Source organism: Salvelinus alpinus, chromosome 7, assembly GCF_045679555.1.
Source record: "Salvelinus alpinus chromosome 7, SLU_Salpinus.1, whole genome shotgun sequence".
NCBI lineage: Eukaryota > Metazoa > Chordata > Actinopteri > Salmoniformes > Salmonidae > Salvelinus > Salvelinus alpinus.
Window position 1 is genome coordinate 28,297,723 of NC_092092.1, and position 21,972 is coordinate 28,319,694.

Sequence of the window (21,972 nt, forward strand, 5' to 3'; positions counted from 1 at the left end):
AACATTTACAACTGCTATTAAGTTGTGTTATATTTTTTTATGTATCTTACCTCAGACGATCTTGTAGTAAGGTTGCTAGCTATCACTGCTAGCAGCTTATGCTAACTAGCATTTACTGGTATGCAGGTTAGCATAAACTAGCCCATAACTAAATGTCTAAATGACAGGTAAACACATTCATAACCATAACCCCAGGGGCCAGTTACCCCCTAGTAGAGGGGGTACTCAAAAATGATCTACATTTTTCTCTCTAAACAAGTGGATTATGTATCTTAAGGCTTTCCTACTTGTATATACAGTTGAAGTCAGAAGTTTACATACACCTTAGCCAAATACATTTAAACTCAGTTTTTCACAATTCCTGACATTTAATCCGAGTAAACATTCCCTGTCTTAGGTCAGTTAGGATCACCACTTTATTTTAAGAATGTGAAATGTCAGAATAATAGTAGAGAGAATAATTTATTTCAGCTTTTATTTCCCTCCGATGAACCATCAAACACGCAAAGCGCCAATAAAATAAAGTGGTGATCCTAACTGACCTAAAACAGGGAATTTTTACTAGGATTAAATGTCAGGAATTGTGAAAGAATGAGCTTAAATGTATTTGGCTAAGGTGTTAAAACTTCCGACTTCAACTGTACCTTAATTTTAAGAATGTGAAATGTCAGAATAATAGAGAGAATTATTTATTTCAGCTTTTATTTCTTTCATCACATTCCCAGTGGGTCAGAAGTTCACATACACTCAATTAGTATTTTGTAGCATTGCCTTTAAATTGTTTAACTTAGATCAAAGGTTTTGGGTAGCCTTCCACAAGCTTCCCACAATAAGTTGGGTGAATTTTGGCCCATTCCTCCTGACAGAGCTTGTGTAACTGAGTCAGGTTTGTAGGCCTCCTTGCTCGCACACGCTTTTTCAGTTCTGCCCACATATTTTCTATAGGATAGAGGTCGGGGCTTTGTGATGGCCACTTCAATAACTTGACTTTGTTGTCCTTAAGCCATTTTGCCACAACTTTGGAAGTTTGCTTGGGGTCAGTGTCCATTTGGAAGATCCATTTGCGACCAAGCTTTAACTTCCTGACTGATGTCTTGAGATGTTGCTTCATTATATCCACATCATTTTCCGCCGTCATGATGTCATCTATTTTGTGAAGTGCACCAGTCCCTCCTGCTGCAAAGCACCCCCACAGCATAATGCTGCCACCCCCATGCTTCACAGTTGGGATGGTGTTCTTTGGCTTGCAAGCCTCCCCCTTTTACCTCCAAACATAACGATGGTCGTTATGGCCAAACAGTTCTATTTTTGTTTCATCAGACCAGAGGACATTTCTCCCAAAATTACAATCTTTGTCCCCGTGTGCAGTTGCAAACTGTAGTCTGGCTTTTTTCTGGCGATTTTGGAGCAGTGGCTTCATCCTTGCTGAGCGGCCTTTCAGGTTATGTCGATATAGAACTCGTTTTACTGTGGATATAGATACTTTTGTACCCGTTTCCTCCAGCATCTTCCTCCAGCATCTTCACAAGGTTCTGTGATTGATTTGCACTTTTCGCACCTCAGTACGTTCATCTATAGGAGACAGAATGCGTTTCCTTCCTGAGCGGTATGACGGCTGCGTGGTCCCATGGTGTTTATACTTACTATTCTTTGTACAGATGAACGTGCTACCTTCAGGAGTTTGGAAATTGCTTCCAAGAATGTACCAGACTTGAGGTCTTCAATTTTTTTCTGAGGTCTTGGTTGATTTCTTTTGATTTTCCCATGATGTCAAGCAAAGAGGCACTGAGTTTGAAGGTAGGCCTTAAAATACATCCACAGGTACACCTCCAATTGACTCAAATTATGTCAATTAGCCTATCAGAAGCTTCTAAAGCCATGACATCATTTTCTGGAATTTTCCAAGCCGTTTAAAGGCACAGTCAACTTAGTGTGTGTGAACTTCTGACCAACTGGAATTGTGATACAGTGAATGATAAGTGAAATAATCTCTATCTGTAAACAATTGTTGGAAAAAATACTTGTGTCATGCACAAAGTAATGTCCTAACCGACTTGCCAAAACTATGGTTGAAAAACGAGTTTTAAGGACTCCAACCTAAGTGTATGTAAACTTCCGACTTCAACTGTATATATATATTTTTTTTTTTAAATATAAAAAAAATCACAAAATTGTTTTGTTGAAATATATCCAAAAGTTGTGATGACACAAATTACATTTTTGGTTGAGCAAGAGCAGTGGCAGCCGGGGAAAGTGTTGGGGAAATAGTTTGGTGACATCTTGTGGTCTTAATTTGAATTACAGGAGGGAGGGCAGTTACCCCCCTAGTACCCTAAAATGTGAAATGATTACAAAGTTAAACAAACCATACAACTCTATGCACAGACTACTTTTTTCAATTTCCACTGCAAATTTTACAAAAACATATTTAGGCTTACTAGAAGAAGAGTGCAGATGCAAAGATGGGTAACAGGATGACAGTTTGTGCTGTTTTAGTGCCGTCATTCTGTTACCAAACTTTGCATCTGCACTGTTCTAAAAAAAAATATTTTAAAGTGAAATATCGGTGTCTCAGCATTATTACCATGAAATTGCCCAACACGTCAACTGAGATTCATGAACCATGGCTAGCTGTAATTTCTGTAGACACAACCCCACTAAGGCATTGACAGCAACTGTAACCTAGAACCACATGTCTAGCTGTGATGCTGATTTTCATTCACCCATTGATTTCTGATATTAAAGTTATGATGTATGTGGACCACAGGAAGAGTAGCTGCTGCTTTTGCAGTGGCTAATGCGGATCCTAATAAATACCCCTAAATACCAAATATTGCAACGCTAAGGCCACTAGCTTCTATGATGGTATCATTTTATTTAGACAGCGAAAGGCACACTTTAATAGGCTGAGCTGAGCTCAGAGAATATCTGAGAAAGAAAGGATTTTGACAGGTCGGGATAAACACTTTCCCATGGGACTCTGCTGAGAACTATAGTCCTGTACTGTATACCACATCGTTGGCTCAAGCATTTAGGAGATTGAAGGGTTCTCCAGCTGCTAGTCCTTCAGTCTAGCCAAATACTGTATATAACCTATGTATCCATATTCATCAGACTGCATACTGTGCTTAACTTCCTGTGCGTACAACCTTGTGAAAACCTTGAGAAAAGTATAAAAATATGCATCACAATTAGTCTAAAAGATTAAAACTATATAAAACTGAATACATAATAAGCAATTCACAAGAGCTATAACAAAACAAGGGCACAGGCAGTATTACAAAGTACTGTATTGACTTCACTATGAATCAACTGAGCCAGCCAGTACATTCTGACACAGATGTACCAGAGACAGTTAGTTCTAACTCTTCTCTGTAGGGGTCCCCCCTACATAGTCTCCTCTCTCCTCCTCTCCTTTCCTCTCCGCTGTCCCCAAACCCCTCATAAACCCATTAGAAGCTCTTCCCATTGGATGTCCCCATCAGCAAAACACAGACACGCACACGCACACGCACACGCACACTACGCTGCATGTACACACACTACGCCTTCTCACAGAGCCTGATTTCCCCACTCTCTCTCCTGTCCAAATTATGTGCTGCTGCTGCTCAATTCCACAGAGTCCCACTTTATCTGCCTTCAACTACAATTAGGAGGCTTCCGCATGGGTGGAGGGGGACTGTATGGCTCAGTTGGTATAGCGTGGTGCTTGCATCACCAGGATTGTGGGTTCAATTCCCGGGGCCACCCATATGTAAAATGTATGCACCCATGATTGGATAAATGCATCTGCTAAATGGCATACAGCATATTATTCTATACTACTGGGAGTCCGAGACTAACCTCACTCTTACCTTCCCCCGTTCATGTGCTCTTCTGTCGTCCCCTAACCAACCCCTGAAGTCCTTTGTAGTGCTCATTAGGAGTGTGTTTAGTCCAGCATGTTGCTTTAATCGAATCATCCTTCCTTCTCTGAACGTTTCACGGCTCTTCATTCTCTGTGAGAGAAAAGTCCTTGATGGGTCTCTCCCTCAGTCTCTCCTGGGATGGGATTACATTTTAGTCATTTAGCAGACACTCTTATCCAGAGCGATTTAGAGGAGCAATTAGGGTTAAGTGCCTTGCTCAAGGGCACATCAAGGGATTTAAAAGAGCAACCTTTCGGTTACCGGCCCAATGCTCTTAACCACCTGCCGCCTTGGGATCACAGCGAGATCTGTCAGTAATAGCAGCACGGAATGGGATGGTAACAGGGGATATGTTTCCTCTGACAGCTGCTAGTTAGGGAAGGAGACCTGTGGATTGCTGGAGTAGGGGGTCAGGGATGGGCATTTTCATTGGGCCCAGCATGGAGCCTTGTGGCACACCACAGGTAGTTAACAAAGGTGATGGATGATCAAACTGTCAGTCGCTGAGTCATTCAAGGCCCTGTGTTTTCCTGATCACTACAGTGATAATGTACGGTGTTGAAGGATACAAGTAGAGAATTTAATTAATTATTTAGCCTTTCTCCCTTCGTGGTGACTGAAGAATGGTGAAATAAGATATGTATTTTCACACAATAAAGTGAGTTATGCAAACAGGTTGGGAAGGGAGATGTTTACTCAAAGACACCCAGCCAGGAGACATTTGGCGCCAATTTCCTGTCTTTCCCTGACAGCACTGTTTGTGGACAGGCAACTTCCTCTGGCCAGCAAAATACTTTTTTTCTGTTTGTAAATAAACACAAACAGTTTTTGGGCGATACCCCCCCCCGGTAGTGGGAGCCGTGGAAACGGCTGTGCGTGTGACGGACGTAGCTTGTAATGCACCTGGCACACACAACCTGCTCAGGCTGCCTGACGGTAACTAAGAGAGACGGCAGGCCATTTAAAATGTCCCCAAACCCTGGGCGGTTAGACTATCACTATGCATTTGGTAGGGACATGTGAAATCACAGTGACCTATAAATGCAACTGATCAGGGAGGGAGGGAGGGACAAAGGGGAATGAGAGGGAATCGTGCCCGACTTAAACTGTACAGTCATGGAAAATATTAGTTACCGAGCACTCAGAGGATTGTGCAGGAGTGGAATGTGTTTAATGTATAAATGTATCCATTATAGTGTTTGTCAGCAGAACGTACAGTACAAGGCGAATTGGAGGTCATTATTACTAAGCATGGACAAAAGGAGAGGAAGAGGGTAGCTCTGGGGTTATCTGTATGCACAGCATTTCTTATGTAAGCAGAAGTAAGATTTTTCCCTCGTCATTTAGCTAAATGTGCATTCTGCAAAATGTGAACAAACAATACAGAAAAATGATACCTTTTTATATAGTCATAATAAAATCCTGTTCATGAGAACTATATTGGACACGTATAGTATACATCCCAGAGAAAACAGACAGACAAGCCTGATGACTTCTGCAGATGCCAAATATTCAGAGCCAAATATTCCACAGATCCACCCTTGGAAGGCAAAGCACCCCACAGTCCCTAATTGTCAGGCAAAGGTAGTTCCATTGGGAAGCAGCACGTTGGTGTGCAACAATATTATCTCTGCAGTGGGTCTAGCCTTCCGATTCCTCTTATCCTGTTATCAAATTAGTCAGCTGGACATCAAACACTCACCAAGCTATAGCCGCTCACTTAATTACATTCACCACCAGCACCTGTTTCCCCGCTAATGCCTCTCAGGCATACAGAGAACACCACTCAAACTTGTTCTCCTCTTTAAAACCACACAGGGAAGGATTGGGTTTTTCTGATTTTTTTCTTACATTGACAAATGGGAGTTTAGTTTTCCTTAAGGCCCAACAAACCTCTGCTCTGCTTTCTCCCAAGCCAGACTCAGATCTATTTGAGTAGATAAAACTCATCAATTTTCCAAGATCTACCATTTGTGAAAAATTTCCTAGAGGCAAATACTTCCCTCATATATTTTTGATAAAACATCACACAGATACAGTAGTGGGAGGGAGTCTGCTGTTAAGTCCACCGGTATCAAGATGCGGCTCATTCTTCTGCCTCTCATAGAGAACATTCTGTAATGATTCCAAACGCTCTAACGTCCTCAAGAGTGCATACATTTAATCAGAACAATCTCAGTGGGGAAGGAGAATCCATTAATCATTATATAACAGCCATATTCCATTCCCTTTATAGACCCATATAATATCAGAGACTTTCAAACTGATTTATCAGAATGTCAGTAACAGTGCATCTGCATAGCTGCTGGACATAAAACTGTTGTGGTCACACAACTACAATGAAATGTGCCGTAGCAAAACTATACTCGTCCACTCCTAGTTGTTGTTATGAATACAAACGATGGCATCATGTCGGGGACTGTGACACAAAAAGGATCCCATCATTGTCAAAGCATGACTGGACTGCTCTCTTCTATACAGTATGTCTACCATATGAATACAGGTAATATCCTCATGTTCACACCTGTTAAGGCTCAAGTGTGTTTCCTTTGAACTTTGTCTTACCTGGCATGGACCATATCCCCACACAGCACCATGAACTTGGGCCTGCGGCACAGCTTGTTGATGGCCTCCACAGCCTGCTGGGTCAGTTGGACCTCTTCGGCCCACTCGTCCCCTTCCCCGTCGCAGTCCCCCTCCCTCCAGGCCTTCATCAGACCCAGCTGGAGGTCTGCAAAGGATGAAGCCGAATGGACCTCTCCATTCCTTCTGCTCTTCTGGGAAGGTAGGGGAAGAGGAGAACAGGGGAGAGTCATCCCAGAGACATTGAATAAAAGATACACTCAACATACGTTTTTTGACACCCAGTCTCTCCTCTGTTCGTGAAAGTAATGCCAGAGTTATAGTCCTAATAGCAGCATTCTTACAAAATGGTCCTGTAGACCCACAGGGGATTTTGTTCTAGCTACTAATCAATTAATCATCAAGCCCTTGAATTGTTTAGTCTGGTATGTTACTACTGTCTGTAACAAAAAGCCTACACACCCTGTGGGTCCAGGACCAGGAGTGGAGAACAACACTGATGTAACAGTTATTGTCATAGTCGTGTTTCCCCTCTCAATAAAGAAAAAGGTTAAATAATTAGGCCTAACAGAACTATGGATATTGATGTGTGCATGGCAAAGTGTTTGAAATTATCTGGACATTACATAACGTGCCCATAACCTACAATAATCTCACTCAAATATGAATTTAAAAAGGCATTTGTTTTCACAGAGATAGGCAGGTATGCTGCGCCGCCAGTGAGTAGCAGTCGGGAGGACCTAAGACGGATCTAACAGTTTTTAATGGATTGCCCTTGTTGCATGAAAATGGCCAGCAGAAACAGACATCCGCTGTTTGTACAATGTGTTGAGAGGAAGGACAAACAAACTCTCTCTAGTCTGGTCTGCATCCCTCATTCTGTTCTAGAAGCTCAAAAAGCTACATGCTGTGTATACACACACAGGACTACACACACACACACACACACACACACACACACACACACACACACACACACACACACACACACACACACACACACACACACACACACACACACACACACACACACACACACACACACACACACACACACAGGACTACACACACACACACACACAATACAGTACAGTATACACTCTCTCACACACACACACACACACAGACACACACATGGCCGTACACAGCAGGACTTCCTTTCTCATCAGAATCTTCAATGTTTAACAAGCAGCAAATGAATGATGGTGAATCACAGTACTTGGAACAACAGAAAAGAGCTTTGTCTTTGGTCTTTGTATCTTCGTTTAGGAAATAATGGGGAACATTCCCTGCTTCTATGGTTAGGGCAATTCTGCTACATTTTGACCTCATATTCATTATCTCCAGCACCATACCAGTGTTTACATAATGTGACAATGGCACGTTTCTATGATCTGTTATTAAAACAATAAGAAGAAAGATCCAAAAAAATGCTTCTCTGTGACTTCACAGGGTAGAATTAAAAGTAAGGAAAACTGTGATTTTTAAAACCTGCAACAAGTTTCTAGCCAGAGGGAGGGTATTTTCTTGCTCCCCAAGTCACCACGAATGTCATACTTTGAAAATCACTGTTTTTAAAATATTGTATATTTTGATGATGTCATCAGGTAAAACTTTTTTAATGTATATTCTTTCTACAAAAAGTATAAATATACCGTTTTCATATATGTAGACATTGGTATTGTGCTGGAGATAATGATAATTAATTTGAAAAGAGTTGGAATTGCCTTAAAATATCAGATTTATTAAACACAACACCAATTAGATGTCTTACTTGCAGGGTATTTGGAGGGATCAAGGTTAAGGCAGTGTAATGTCTGCTTCCAACTCACACCCTCAAACACGTAGATCACCTGAACGCAGCTCACTTTCCAGACCACTTTCCAGCTCACACCCTCAAACACGTAGATCACCTGAACGCAGCTCACTTTCCAGCTCACACTCTCAAACACGTAGATCGCCTGAACGCAGCTCACTTTCCAGACCACTTTCCAGCTCACACCCTCAAACACGTAGATCACCTGAACGCAGCTCACTTTCCAGCTCACACTCTCAAACACGTAGATCGCCTGAACGCAGCTCACTTTCCAGACCACTTTCCAGCTCACACCCTCAAACACGTAGATACCCTGAACGCAGCTCACTTTCCAGACCACTTTCCAGCTCACACCCTCAAACACGTAGATACCCTGAACGCAGCTCACTTTCCAGACCACTTTCCAGCTCACACCCTCAAACATGTAGATCACCTGAACGCAGCTCACTTTCCAGCTCACACTCTCAAACACGTAGATCACCTGAACCCAGCTCACTTTCCAGACCACTTTCCAACTCACACCCTCAAACACGTAGATACCCTGAACGCAGCTCACTTTCCAGACCACTTTCCAGCTCACACCCTCAAACACGTAGATACCCTGAACGCAGCTCACTTTCCAGACCACTTTCCAGCTCACACCCTCAAACACGTAGATACCCTGAACGCAGCTCACTTTCCAGACCACTTTCCAGCTCACACCCTCAAACACGTAGATACCCTGAACGACACTAATGACGCCTTTTGCCTATTCCCTGCAGGTTCTTTAGCCTATTGGATTTCCTGTTATCTACCTATTTCCTGATCTCCCGGACTACGTTACTAGCCTTTTCCCTGCCTGTACTGTTGCCCTTTTGGACCCCCTGTGCATGACCTTCTGCCTGCCCCTGGACCCAGCTACCTGCCTCCTCCTGTGGTCCTTTGCAATAAACACCTGCTGCGCCCTGCGCTTGAAACCAGCTCTCGGTCTCCCTCGTGTTCATTACTGGCAAATACTAACTAATTTTGACATTACAATTTTCAGTCGAAGTTTATATCATTTTCACTGAAGACAGAATGTTGCTTGGGTACTTTTCATAGGTTGAAAACTTCCCTGAACTTCTACAATTCAGCAAAACCCTTATGCTGTAAAGGATAATGCTGCAATATATTGGAATATCCTGCATCAGCATATGGGCCTTAGTTCACTGATCTCTCCAGCACCAATTGGGTATATGTGTTTCCTCCCAACCCTAGATATGTAACAGGCTAAGCCCTCTCTTTTTTACTGCCTCATATGAGACAGATGCGTGATTTGTAAGGCTTTCATACTAGCCTAGCATTTAATCTCTCATTCTAGCCAAGCATGGTACCTTTTAACACTAAACAAACTTTACAGTAGTGTGCGTCTCAGGAATCGCTGCTGTGTGAACTATTTTAGAGGCAACTTTTTTTTTTTAAAGCATAAATAGTTTTTTACACAAGGAGCCAAAGCTCCCATGACCGCTGATAAGTACACGCAACTTTGTGCGGATGCGCTGAGCGAGCACCACTTCAAACATAAATCGGAGAGATTTCTCAGGTGGCAGATGGTATGTTCAAACAATCCTAATCATATTTCAACATGAAGCACTGAGGGCCTTTTTAATAAAAAAAAATGAAAAAGGAATGAAATATGGAATTTATGTGGGATTGTCAGTGAAGAGAAAAACCTATTAATTCCACCATCAGTTTGAGGTGCTGAAAAACTAACACGGTTTGTAGAGATGTGATGGTGCAATCAGCAAAGCTGTCAGAGGAAGAGATTAGTCTGCGAATCTGATTAGTCTGAACACTCAAATGCCTCAGTCTGTAAGCTTGGCCAGAAATAGGACTATTCAGCCCAGTCCGTTCACTGGTCAAAGGTCAAATGTCTAAGGTAGATAGGGTCTTCATTAGTTACCACAGCTACAAAGTCATTATTAAGGCTAAACCTAACTTTAACCACACTTCTAACCTTATGCCTAAACTTAAAAAGCAATTATTTGTTTTTATACATTTTTATGATATAGCCGATATACACCGAACAAAAATATAAACACAACATGTAAAGTGTTGGTCCCATGTTTCATGAGCTGAAAAAAAAGATCCCAGAAATGTTTAATATGCACATAAAGCTTATTCTCTCAAATAAAATGCTCAAATTTGTTTACATCCCTGTTAGGGTTGGCATATCAAGAAGCTGATTAAACAGCATGATCATTACACAGGTGCACCTTGTGCTGGGGACAATCAAAGGCCACTCTAATGTGCAGTTTTGTCACACAATGCCACAGAGTTCTCAAATTTCGAGTGAGTGTGCAATTGGCAAGCTGACTGCAAGAATGTCCACCAGAGCTGTTGCCAGAGAATTTAATGTTAATTTCTCTACCAATGTCGTAATAGACCGCAGACCACGTGTATGGTGTCTTGAGGGCGAGCGGTTTGCTGATGTCAACATTGTGAACAGAGTGCCCCATGGTGGCGGTGGGGTTAAGGTATGGTCAGGCATAAGCTACGGGCAATGAACATGCAATTCATAATGCATTTTATTGATGGCAATTTGAATGCACATGAGATACCGTAATGAGATCCTGAGGCCCATTGTCTTGCCATTCATCTGCCGCCATCCCCTCATGTTTGAGAATGATAATGCACGGCTCCCTTTTGCAAGGATCTGTACACATTTCCTGGAAGCTGAACATTTTCCAGGTCTTCCATTGGCCTGCATACTCACCAGACATGTCACCCATTGAGCGTGTTTGGGAAGCTCTGTGGCAACTTGTTTCGACAGCGTATTCCAGTTCCCGCAAATATAGAGCAACTTTGCACAGCCATTGAAGAGGACTGGGAAACATTCCACAAGCCACAATAAACCACCTGATAAACTCTATGTGAAAGAGATGTGTCGCGCTGCATGAGACAAATGGTGGTCACACCAGTAACTGACTTTTTTCTGATCTGCGCCCCTACCTTTATTTAAAGATATCTGTGACCAACAGATGCATAGCTGTGTTCCCAGTCATGTGAAATCCATAGATTAGGGCCTAATGAATTTATTTCAATTGACTGATTTCCTTATAAGGACTGTAACTCAGTAAAATCTTTGAAATTGTTGCACGTTGCGTTTATATTTTTGTTCAGTATATATTTTTACTTTGTGTCTATGGCAACTAGTGAGAACCGATAGACAGTGAGCGGGTTCGATTAATCCTGCCTGGGCACACGTGTAGCCATGTTTTGCATCGGCTGAAAGTTGCTTCCCGGGCGTGAGCCAGGTGCCCGCTTTGTCCGACAGCGACGTCTGCTCAAAACAAAAGTTACTTAATTAAGCACGTGTTGTAATTAGTAGGATTCTGTGTTTTTACATGAAAAAGTGATTGCTTTTGATTAAAACCCTTTATCTGCCTTCCCAATGAAAACTAGTTTGAAAATTCTAAATGTATTTGATAGAAAAGAGTAGATGTATATTTAAGCAATAAGGCCAGAGGAGGTGTGCTATATGGACAATATACCACGGCTAAGAACAGCCCGTGGCCATATATCACAAACCCCAGAAGTGCCTTATTTCTATGATAAACTGGTGACTAATGTAATTAGAGCAGTAAAAATAAAGGTTTTATCATACCCATGGTATACTGTCTGATATACCATGGTTGTTAGCCAATCAGCATTCAGTGCTCGAACCAGACAGTTTATAATTCTGGACAATGCACCATGCTGCCTTGTTGACAACATGACCGAGCGGTGCAGATTACTGTTCGATTTGAGACGGGCAGTCCTCCTTCCCCACTTTCGCCCAATGATGTGATAAGCCATTGCCCGGTTCAGCCCGGGCCAGCATAAAATAACTCCCACCCTAACTGACTTCCTATCACACCATGACCAACCAATCCTAAAATAGGCCTATTTAAAGTTAAAATCCTAAGTTGCTACAGCCATTTTTGGACTTATAAATTAATGATATATACCCATTGAATCTTGAAGAATTTTACTTATAAACGCCTCATAAGCTTAGTTCAACCCATACCCCATCAGAACCCCAAATATAAGCTTATTTTTCTTTAATGTTTCTAAACAATGTAAATTTAAACAAACACTGCATAGCCTCAAAACATGTTTATACATGTGATATCATGGATGGTCAGTACTTGCATCCATAGCTCTGTCTATGAATTTGAGAGTGGTTACATTTCTCCAGCCCTTCCCTTAGCTTTTTAACAAAACAGGGGTGGGGATGTTTTCTTATTGTTTCAATTAAGGATTCTAGCTTAAAAAATATGATTTGAAGGTATTCATAATTTGTTAAGTATTCCATACAGCACCACATGTAATATACCATTGGTTTTGGGCAGAGACCCGTTTTTGGGTTATGATAAGGAAGCTAAACGGCAATAATGCAACTCACATTTACAGCTATAGGCATTTGTAAATCATAATCTTCAAAATCAAGGGGTATATTTCAGCAAAACTAAATTGCAAAACGAATGGATGTTAGCTAGCCTACTATATGGACGGCTAGTTAGTTAGCTTGCTAGCTAGTTGGCTAGATTTAGGTAGCTACCTTCAGTCAGTCTTGATGTTGTTCTTTTTTTGTCAATGTACAGTGAGGTATTTGTGAATCACAAACAAGGCGAAAGTCACTATCTGGCCAAGTAGCATAACAACAATGTCCGAACCCCTGCCTAGTTTTACAATTTCTACAACAACCCCCGGCCTTGTTGCTGACGAAACTCAGAGGGAGACTTCCAGAGAGTGACAATACACTCGTGAATTTAATTATGTAATTCATATGAATTAATAAAACGAGCATGAAATTCATATTTGTGATTCAGCCATAGACTCGTCGCTCTTGTTGAATCGACTACATCATCTAACTATTAACTTTGCTTTGCTGCATAACTTTTCTGTAGCAGCCCTTGTGACTGACTGACTGCATCTGGGAGCTGTACCTTGACTTTCTCTCTCTCTCTCTCTCTCTCTCTCTCTCTCTCTCTCTCTCTCTCTCTCTCTCTCTCTCTCTCTATATATATATATATATATAAACTCAGGAAAAAAAGAAACGTCCCCCTTTTCAGAAGCCTGTCTTTCAAAGATAAAAATCCAAATAACTTCACAGATCTTCATTGTGAAGGGTTTAAACACTGTTTCCCATTTGCGTGAACGTACCTTAGGCATGCTGCAAGGAGGCATGAGGACTGCAGATGTGGCCAGGGCAATAAATCCGAACATCACACCTGCGGGACAGGTACAGGAGTGCAACAACAACTGCCCGAGTTACACCAGGAACGCACAATCCTTCCATCAGTGCTCAGACTGTCCGCAATAGGCTGAGAGAGGCTGGACTGAGGGCTTGCAGGCCTGTTGTAAGGCAGGTCCTCACCAGACATTACCTGCAACAATGTCACCTATGGGCACAAACCCACCGTCGCTGGACCACACAGGACTGGCAAAAAGTGCTCTTCACTGACGAGTCGTGGTTTTGTCTCACCAGGGGTGATGGTCGGATTCACCTTTATCGTCAAAGGAATGAGCGTTACACCAAGGCCTGTACTCTGGAGCGGGATCGATTTGGAGGTGGATGGTCCGTCATGGTCTGGGGCGGTGTGTCACAGCATCATTGGACTGAGCTTGTTGTCATTGCCGGCAATCTCAATGCTGTGTGTTACAGGGAAGACATCCTCCTCCCTCATGTGGTACCCTTCCTGCAGGCTCATCCTGACATGACCGTCCAGCATGACAATGCCACCAGCCATACTGCTCGTTCTGTGTGTGATTTCCTGCAAGACAGGAATGTCAGTGTTCTACCATGGCCAGCGAAGAGCCCGGATCTCAATCCCATTGAGCACGTATGGGACCTGTTGGATCGGAGGGTAAGGGCTAGGGCCATTCACCTCAGAAAGGTCCGGGAACTTGCAGGTGCTTTGGTGGAAGAGTGGGGTAACATATCACAGCAAGAACTAGCAAATCTGGTGCAGCCCATGAGGAGGAGATGCACTGCAGTACTTAATGCAGCTGGTGGCCACACCAGATACTGACTGTTACTTTTGATTTTAACCCCCCCCCCCCCCCTTTGTTCAGGAACACATTATTCCATTTCTGTTAGTCACATGTCTGTGGAACTTGTTCAGTTTATGTCTCAGTTGTTGAATGTTGTTATGTTCATACAAATATTTACACATGTTAAGTTTGCTGAAAATAAACGCAGTTGACAGTGAGAGGACATTTCTTTTTTTGCTGAGTTTATATACCCACTACCGTTCAAAAGTTTGGGGTCACTTAGAAATGTCCTTGTTTTCCATAAAAACATACTTGAAATGAGTAGACATTGTTAATGTTGTAAATGACTATTGAACCTGGAAATGGCAGATTTTTTATGGAATATCTACATAGGCGTACAGAGGCCCATTATCAGCAACCATCACTCCTGTGTTCCAATGGCACGTTGTGTTAGCTAATCCAAGTTTATAATTTTAAAAGGCTAATTGATCATTAGAAAACCCTTTTGCAATTATGTTAGCACAGTATCTGGAGCATCAGCATTTGTGGGTTCGATTGCAGGCTCAAAATGGCCAGAAACAAAGAACTTTCTTTGGAAACTTGCCAGTCTATTCTTGTTCTGAGAAATGAAGGCTATTCCATGTGAGAAATTGCCAAGAAACTGAAGATCTCGTACAATGCTGTGTACTACTCATTACAGCGCAAACTGGCTCTAACCAGAATAGAAAGAGGAGTGGGAGACCCCGGTGCACAACTGAGCAAGAGGACAAGTATATTAGTGTCTAGTTTGAGAAACAGACGCCTCACAAGTCCTCAACTGGCAGCTTCATTAAATTGTACCCGCAAAACACCAGTCTCAACATCAACAGTGAAGAGGCGACTCCAGGATGCTGGCCTTCTAGGCAAAGTTCCTCTGTCCAGTGTCTGTGATCTTTTGCCCATCTTAATCTTTATTTTTATTGGCCAGTCTGAGAGATGGCTTTTTCTCTGCAACTCTGCCTAGAAGGCCAGCATCCCGGAGTACCCTCTTCACTGTCACTGTTGATGTTGAGACTGGTGTTTTGCAGGTCCAGACACAGTATTTTGATGAGGTGAGCTTTTTGAACAGGTGAAAGGCAGCGAGTAGAATATGATAGCATATGGGAAATATGAATTGTATATAAGGGAAATCATTCCTAAAGGAAATCAATCCACAGAACTCTATAATCCAACGTTTGTGAGGCATAACAAATATAATTTTGTGATGAATAGAGAAACGTCTCTGTGTATGATGTCACTGTGCATGGAAAGAGACGAGTGTTTGTGTGGACTCTTAGTCAGGCCAGTGTATAAAAGCATTAGTCTTCGAGTGTAAAAAATAAATACATACGTGTAGCCTATGCAACTCAGGCTGGCAAAACAACCCCCCTATAACCCTCTAATCTCATTTGGAAGTTACCATAACGGAAATGTCTGCATCCCGTGACCATATTTTGTCCGTGCGCAAATTATAAGAAGGAAAAAACTGATTTGCTAGGCAGCACAACTCGATCCACAATTCGTAATGCGCGTTTTGGGCTGTCACAGACTCACAGATATGTTTAACAATACAGTGATCTCTCTTTCTTCTTCGGAATTCCTCCTTACCTTCTCTCCTCCTATCTTTTTGCGCACCATGCTCTCCCACCTCAGCTCTTATTCGTTCACTCCCGCTCAAAACATTTGTGCAGTTAGTTCTAGCTCCATCGACTCCTGTGTGTGAGAGCGCGCTGATGGATGTGAGAAGTGAAGTAGCCTAGATTTGATAACATCATGGAATTATTTTTCTAAGAACACCTGTAGAGAGATTGTGCACTGGGGAAATATTCTAAGAAGGACAATACCCATATAAATGCAACGTTTTATTTGGGAAAAAATAACAACAAATGGTTCTCTTTACCTTCATGGATGTCGAGGACATTAGTGAAAACGTTCACCAACACTGATGGCAGTGTTCTGCAATTTGCATGTATGTTTTTGGACTTTTCATAATACCAAGACCGTACGCTCTTCTTCTTCTTCGAGTGTCTTCTGAAATGCGCTAGAGGAGCTGAAAGGAAGGGGGAGAAGGACAACACAATGAGGGGGAAATACTTTCTGCTCGGTTACTTGTTGGTCAAAGTTATGGCGCTGGTCTGCAAGGCGGACGGAGAACCAGGACAACTGGAGGGCTTTGTCATGATGACGACGTCCAACGGATCCAGGGAGGACGAGGGCGCAGGCTTCTCAGAGCCCCCACACACAGAGGACCGGTGCCGGGGGTACTATGATGTGATGGGCCAGTGGGACCCGCCGTTCGTTTGCAAAACGGGCGATTATCTGTATTGCTGCGGCACCTGTGGCTTTCGGTTCTGCTGCTCCTACAAGACCTCGCGGCTGGATCAGAGCACCTGTAAAAACTACGACACTCCGGTGTGGATGATGACAGGTCAAACCCCGTTTAAGAAAAACGACCTCCGGCACGACCCCACCAAAGATAAAACTAATTTAATCGTGTATATAATCTGTGGAGTAGTCGCTATCATGGCACTTGTTGGGATATTCACAAAACTCGGCCTGGAAAAGGCGCACCGACCTCAGAGAGAGAATATGGCTAGGTGGGTTTCTGGGGTTCTGCTGCTGTTGAGCGCGCCGCGAGCTCCTTTCATGCGCTTGTTTTCAAGGAGCTCGCTTGGTGCGCACATATAGGCTAGAGCGCGCGCCACAATAATATTAAAGCTTGAGTTCTAGACTCGTGCTTGCCAGTTTTATATTGGTAAACGACTCTATTGTAATAGCCTTGTCACTGATAGTAGGAAGGATCCAATCTAAATGTGGTTCTTGTTTAAAATTATAATAAGAAATCCCCCCTATAAATTACTTTTACGCGAACAATAAGACCTCTTCGATGGACAGAAAGTAGCTGTCATCGACAGTTTATCAATTGGACTAGATTGCATAATGTCATCAGACACTTGGCTCACCTGTGTGGGTTGCTTGCCTGCTTCACTCGCAGAGAGCACGGGGGCGTGTGTCTCTTGCAGTTGTGAGCGAGGCCACAATGCCCCCCACAACATGCGCATGCTATGCCTTTATTTGGAGATAACAATGGACTTCAATTATTGTCCTATTAGTTTTCATCATCATGTCTTATTTATTCTTAGAATTTAATATTTTCGAATTAATGTGGAAGCGGTTAAAATTAACTAGTCAAATTAACTTATTCATTTGAAAATGTTTAATTTTGCTTTCTCTTGAACTCCCTGCCCTGTGCCTGGTCTCATAGACTAGACATATCATAGTAAATGTAAATCTGAGACACTAAAATTAGCATGATATGTTATGTTTGGTATGGTTACATAAGACAGATGGTTACGTGGTTGGTCAGGGTAGTCTAGCAACTGAAAGGTTGCAATTTCGAATCTCATCACAGAAAACTTTAGCATTTTAGCTAATTAGCAACTTTTCAACGACTTACTTATTTTTTCCTAATTTGCAACTACTTAGCATGTTAGCTAACCCTTCCCCTAACAGTAACCCTTTTAGCTAACCCTTCCCCCAACCCTAACCCTAACCTTAACCCTTCTAGCTAACCCTTTAACCTTCCTCCTAAACTTAACCCTAACCCTAATCCCTAGCCTAGCCACCTAACCACCTAGCTATTATTCGTAACATATCATACGTTTTGAAAATTCGTAACATATTGTGCGTTTTGCTAATTCATAACATATAATACGAATTGTAATTCGTAACATATACAAAATGGGTGATGGACATCCACAAATGAATACATAATATTCGAAACATAGCATATCACACTAAATGGATTGTCTCAGATTTCCTTACAGAATAATACGAAATGCTCTGAGACCAGGTTGCAGCGCAGCGGTGTTTAGCATGAAATCAAGCATTAGGCGCAATTCTTCATTCTCTCTCTCTCTCTCTCTCTCTCTCTCTCTCTCTCTCTCTCTCTCTCTCTCTCTCTCTCTCTCTCTCTCTCTCTCTCTCTCTCTCTCTCTCTCTCTCTCTCTCTCTCTCTCTCTCTCTCTCACTCATACACACACAGGGCTGTCCAAAGCGTGTTACAGGTCGGCAGTCCAGGTGAGCAGTTCCAGGGGGAGGACACCCTTGGCATGCACGCACAGCACTATGACACAAGGGCCAACAACCTCCGTAAGTTTCACAGTTTTGGCCCTTATAAGCAGAGGTTTTTGGTGGTGATGGTTGTGGACAGCTTTGTGTGGATGTATCTGCCCCAAACAGATAATAGCAAACGTAATGTGGGCAGGTTGCATTGTTGCATATTGTATTTGTTTCAAGTGTGGCATTCATGTTATAATCTTAGATGGAGTCATGTGGAGGGAAACCAACTGCCTTATGCTTTAGAAATCCAGTGGTAATTCACAGTTTTATTTTGTCCCATGCCTACATGATTCAACGATTCAAAATGTGTAGGAGAGAGAGAGAGAGAGAGAGAGGGAGAGAGAGAGAGAGAGAGAGAGAGAGAGAGAGAGAGAGAGAGAGAGAGAGAGAGAGAGAGAGAGGTGTGAATGGCATCTATTTCTGTTGCATCATGTGGGCAGCACAGTTATGGGCTTTGTGTAAACAACTCAGAAACACAGAAGAGGCTTAATCTGGAGTATTTCATACTCATTCCATACTGCTGTACCAAGAGATTCTGATTCCAGTATGATTACATCACCACCTTTTGGGGCTGGATGTGTTTCATCCTAAAAATTGAAAAATTATTAAAACACAAAGCAAGCGGCACATCTAAGCCCCCTTCTACTTGAAAGGATGTATTTTGAGACGTACTGACTGAAACTGAGAGTGTAGCTGACAGTGCTGTTGTCAATGGGATTTGTCCTATTTTCTTGATACTATCAAACACAATCTGACTGACACACCTTATCATCCGGTGTGACTGTACTGGACTCCTAACAGCTCTCCTTCGAATCATTTTAAGGTAGTGTCCTTTGTCTCTAATGTCTTCTGGGGTGCTGGTGTCATCTGTCATCAATTATATCTATAAATAACGGTCACTGATGTTTCGAAGAGGCAGATGTACCAGGTCTACCTCAAAATAAATAAAGGTTAAATATATATAGATAGAAGTACCAAACATGGGGAGGCATGTGTGGAAATCTTAAACGAGGCTCTAGTCTAAAGCCAGGCTCTCTGAAGTATGCATATTAATATATGTCTTCTGCTGCTGTGAGGGACCACAAAAATAGGATAATATCACCTGGGAGGCCTGGCTGGTGAAATAGTGATTATTATTGATGTGGAACCCTGCTCCACTCTTTAGTCTGGGGTCTTGTGGGTAATCATGTGGAGTGTTATTAACCCCTATGATCTGATTAGATCCCCAGAGAGGCTTCATATGGGTTTAGATGTCTCGACCAGCCGGGAGACGGATTTATCATAGAGAGAGGGATGGATGAAGGGAGTTCAACTGTGTACTTGTCTTGTTGATCACACTCTATTTTTAGAGTAGACCATCTATTGATTATAGCTTATGGCCAGATTACCTTATTACTGACATTATCAGTAGATCCCCATCTTAGCTGTCCTCACCCAGCTTTGGAGAAGAATGACGAGGGCAGTTTGTATGGCTGATAGTCATAACAATGCCTCTTTCAGCAGGGCAATGGTGGATAACAGCTTGGGATGAGCTACTTTCTCCCCCAAGCATTTTCTTCAAGCACCTCTGAGTATTAGCTAAGGACAAGACTAGAGCAAGTGTTTTGTTCCTTACGTTGCTTTGTTTTGCCATCATATGGGATGTAATGCGTAAAACCCTTTATCATGTATCGCACATGTGAGACATGTCTCACACACCACATCAATGAGTAATACGTCAGATCTCTCCATGTTATGTTAGACCCCATGAGGACTGGGGCCTCTGCTCTGTACCCCTCTACATATGAAAAATTAACAGTTTAATCTTGGTGGCTCCACGGCCATGAACCAAGCAGCCCTCCCAAGCCTTGCTGGGCTGGTGATAACACTTTCATGTCATCTCAAAACGGGATACTTTTAAAAAATTCTTAAAGAGCTCAAAATCCCATGTCTCCGAGCCTTCAGCATCAAAGCACAAAGTGAGAAATGGAGTGAGAGACGGAGACAGAAATAAAGAGGCAGCGAGACACAGAGAAGGAGAAGGGGAAATGGGGAGAGAGAATGAAAGAGAAGGAGAGAGAGAGAAAGGGAGAGAGGACAACATGTCAAGACTGTCGGAGAGGATCAGTTCAATGTCAACAGTCAAATATCTTTAGAGTGACAAAGTTGACAAACTGCAGGCAGAATGTAACCTTGTTTACATCTGTGAAGGGAAATGTGTCATACAAACGATATAAGGTCACCGCTGCTTCTGGTAGATTTGTCCCACCTCAACCTAAACTCATGAGGTGGGACATTGAGAAAAATAGAAGATAGAAATGGTACTCTGAAAAAAATGAAATATTGTGACATGAGAGCCCCAGGACGAGAGCAGGGTAGGCTTTCCATCCGTGAGCTGACTGAGAGTGATCTGTATTTACAACTCACGTTCACACATAGTGTGTGTGTGTGTGTGTGTGTGTGTGTGTGTGTGTGTGTGTGTGTGTGTGTGTGTGTGTGTGTGTGTGTGTGTGTGTGTGTGTGTGTGTGTGTGTGTGTGTGTGTGTGTGTGTGTGTGTGTGTGTGTGTGTGTGTGTGCAAGTGGGGGTGTGAGTGTGTCTAAAATGTAACACTACTGCTGGGTTTATCAGATCACACAGTTCTGTTGAGAGATACAACTTTACCCTGACCTCTAAGTCACCCATCACCTAAGACTCCAGACTCTTTCATCCTGAATCCTACACAGACATGCATCCAGGGAAGCAGCTACAGACAGAAAGCAAAGGAAAAGAAAGAAAATTGACATTTTCCAATCAAGGTACAGGAAGCTAAGAATAAAAAAATATTCAGCAATTCTAGGGAGGACAAAAATAGTTATTTATTTTTGGCAAAAAACATAACAATAAAGAAACAATGTGACCCACCACCTGGATTCGGTCCTATGTAGCAACATTTGAAATGTTTTTTTTTTACTATGCTCATTATTTAACAATTTTATTTGTATTTACAGATGGCATACAAGTTTGTTATTAAGGCACATGAACGTTTGCATGTTCGAGAAGGCATTTCTGCCCCCCCCCAAAAAAAAACGTTCAAATGCTTCTCCTGTGAAGTAGTAATGAGCGACATACGCCTAGTTTCTTGAAACAGGTCACAAGTGTATACCTTGAACTTCCATTGTGTTTTTTTTATCCATTGTCCTCCTAAAAGTTGCAGAATGTTTTTTAATCTACAGACAGACCCAGGTCCAGACGTGCTCCTCCCGGGCCTCGTTCCCGTGCCCTTGCTCAGGCTAATTACACTAATATGGGTCCCCTCAGCAGCACCGGAGATCCATTAGGCTGTGTTCATTAGGGCTGTGGGCCTCCCAGCCTCCTCAGACGGCTCTGATCGACCAGACACAGTAATCAGCTCAGAGTCATACACATGGGGAGGCTGGGACTCACTGCTCTTTGGAAGAAGTAGAGTAGAAAACATAGAAAAAGGGATTATTTAACCATCTAAGGATTTTTTTCATGGAGGGAAGTTGATTACTGGACTTGGTCTTAATGTATGACTCTGTTCCTATGT

General features: G+C 42.5%; 2 protein-coding genes across 2 annotated transcripts in view; one reads left to right on the forward strand and one right to left on the reverse strand.

The window, feature by feature from the left end:
• cpped1 (calcineurin-like phosphoesterase domain containing 1) overlaps positions 1–15,960 on the reverse strand; it is a 38,968-nt gene extending 23,008 nt beyond the window's left edge. Inside the window, 4 exon segments of the mRNA XM_071412081.1 lie at positions 6,474–6,647; positions 6,649–6,685; positions 8,662–8,848; positions 15,931–15,960. Of these exon segments, the coding sequence (XP_071268182.1) occupies positions 6,474–6,647; positions 6,649–6,685; positions 8,662–8,848; positions 15,931–15,960 (428 nt within the window).
• Positions 15,846–21,972, forward strand: part of shisa9a (shisa family member 9a) — a 52,652-nt gene continuing 46,525 nt past the window's right edge. The window contains exons 1-2 of the mRNA XM_071408653.1: positions 15,846–16,919; positions 18,368–18,474. Coding sequence (XP_071264754.1) covers positions 16,402–16,919; positions 18,368–18,474 — 625 coding nt within the window. The 5' untranslated portion in view covers positions 15,846–16,401. The remainder of the gene's footprint in view (positions 16,920–18,367; positions 18,475–21,972) is intronic.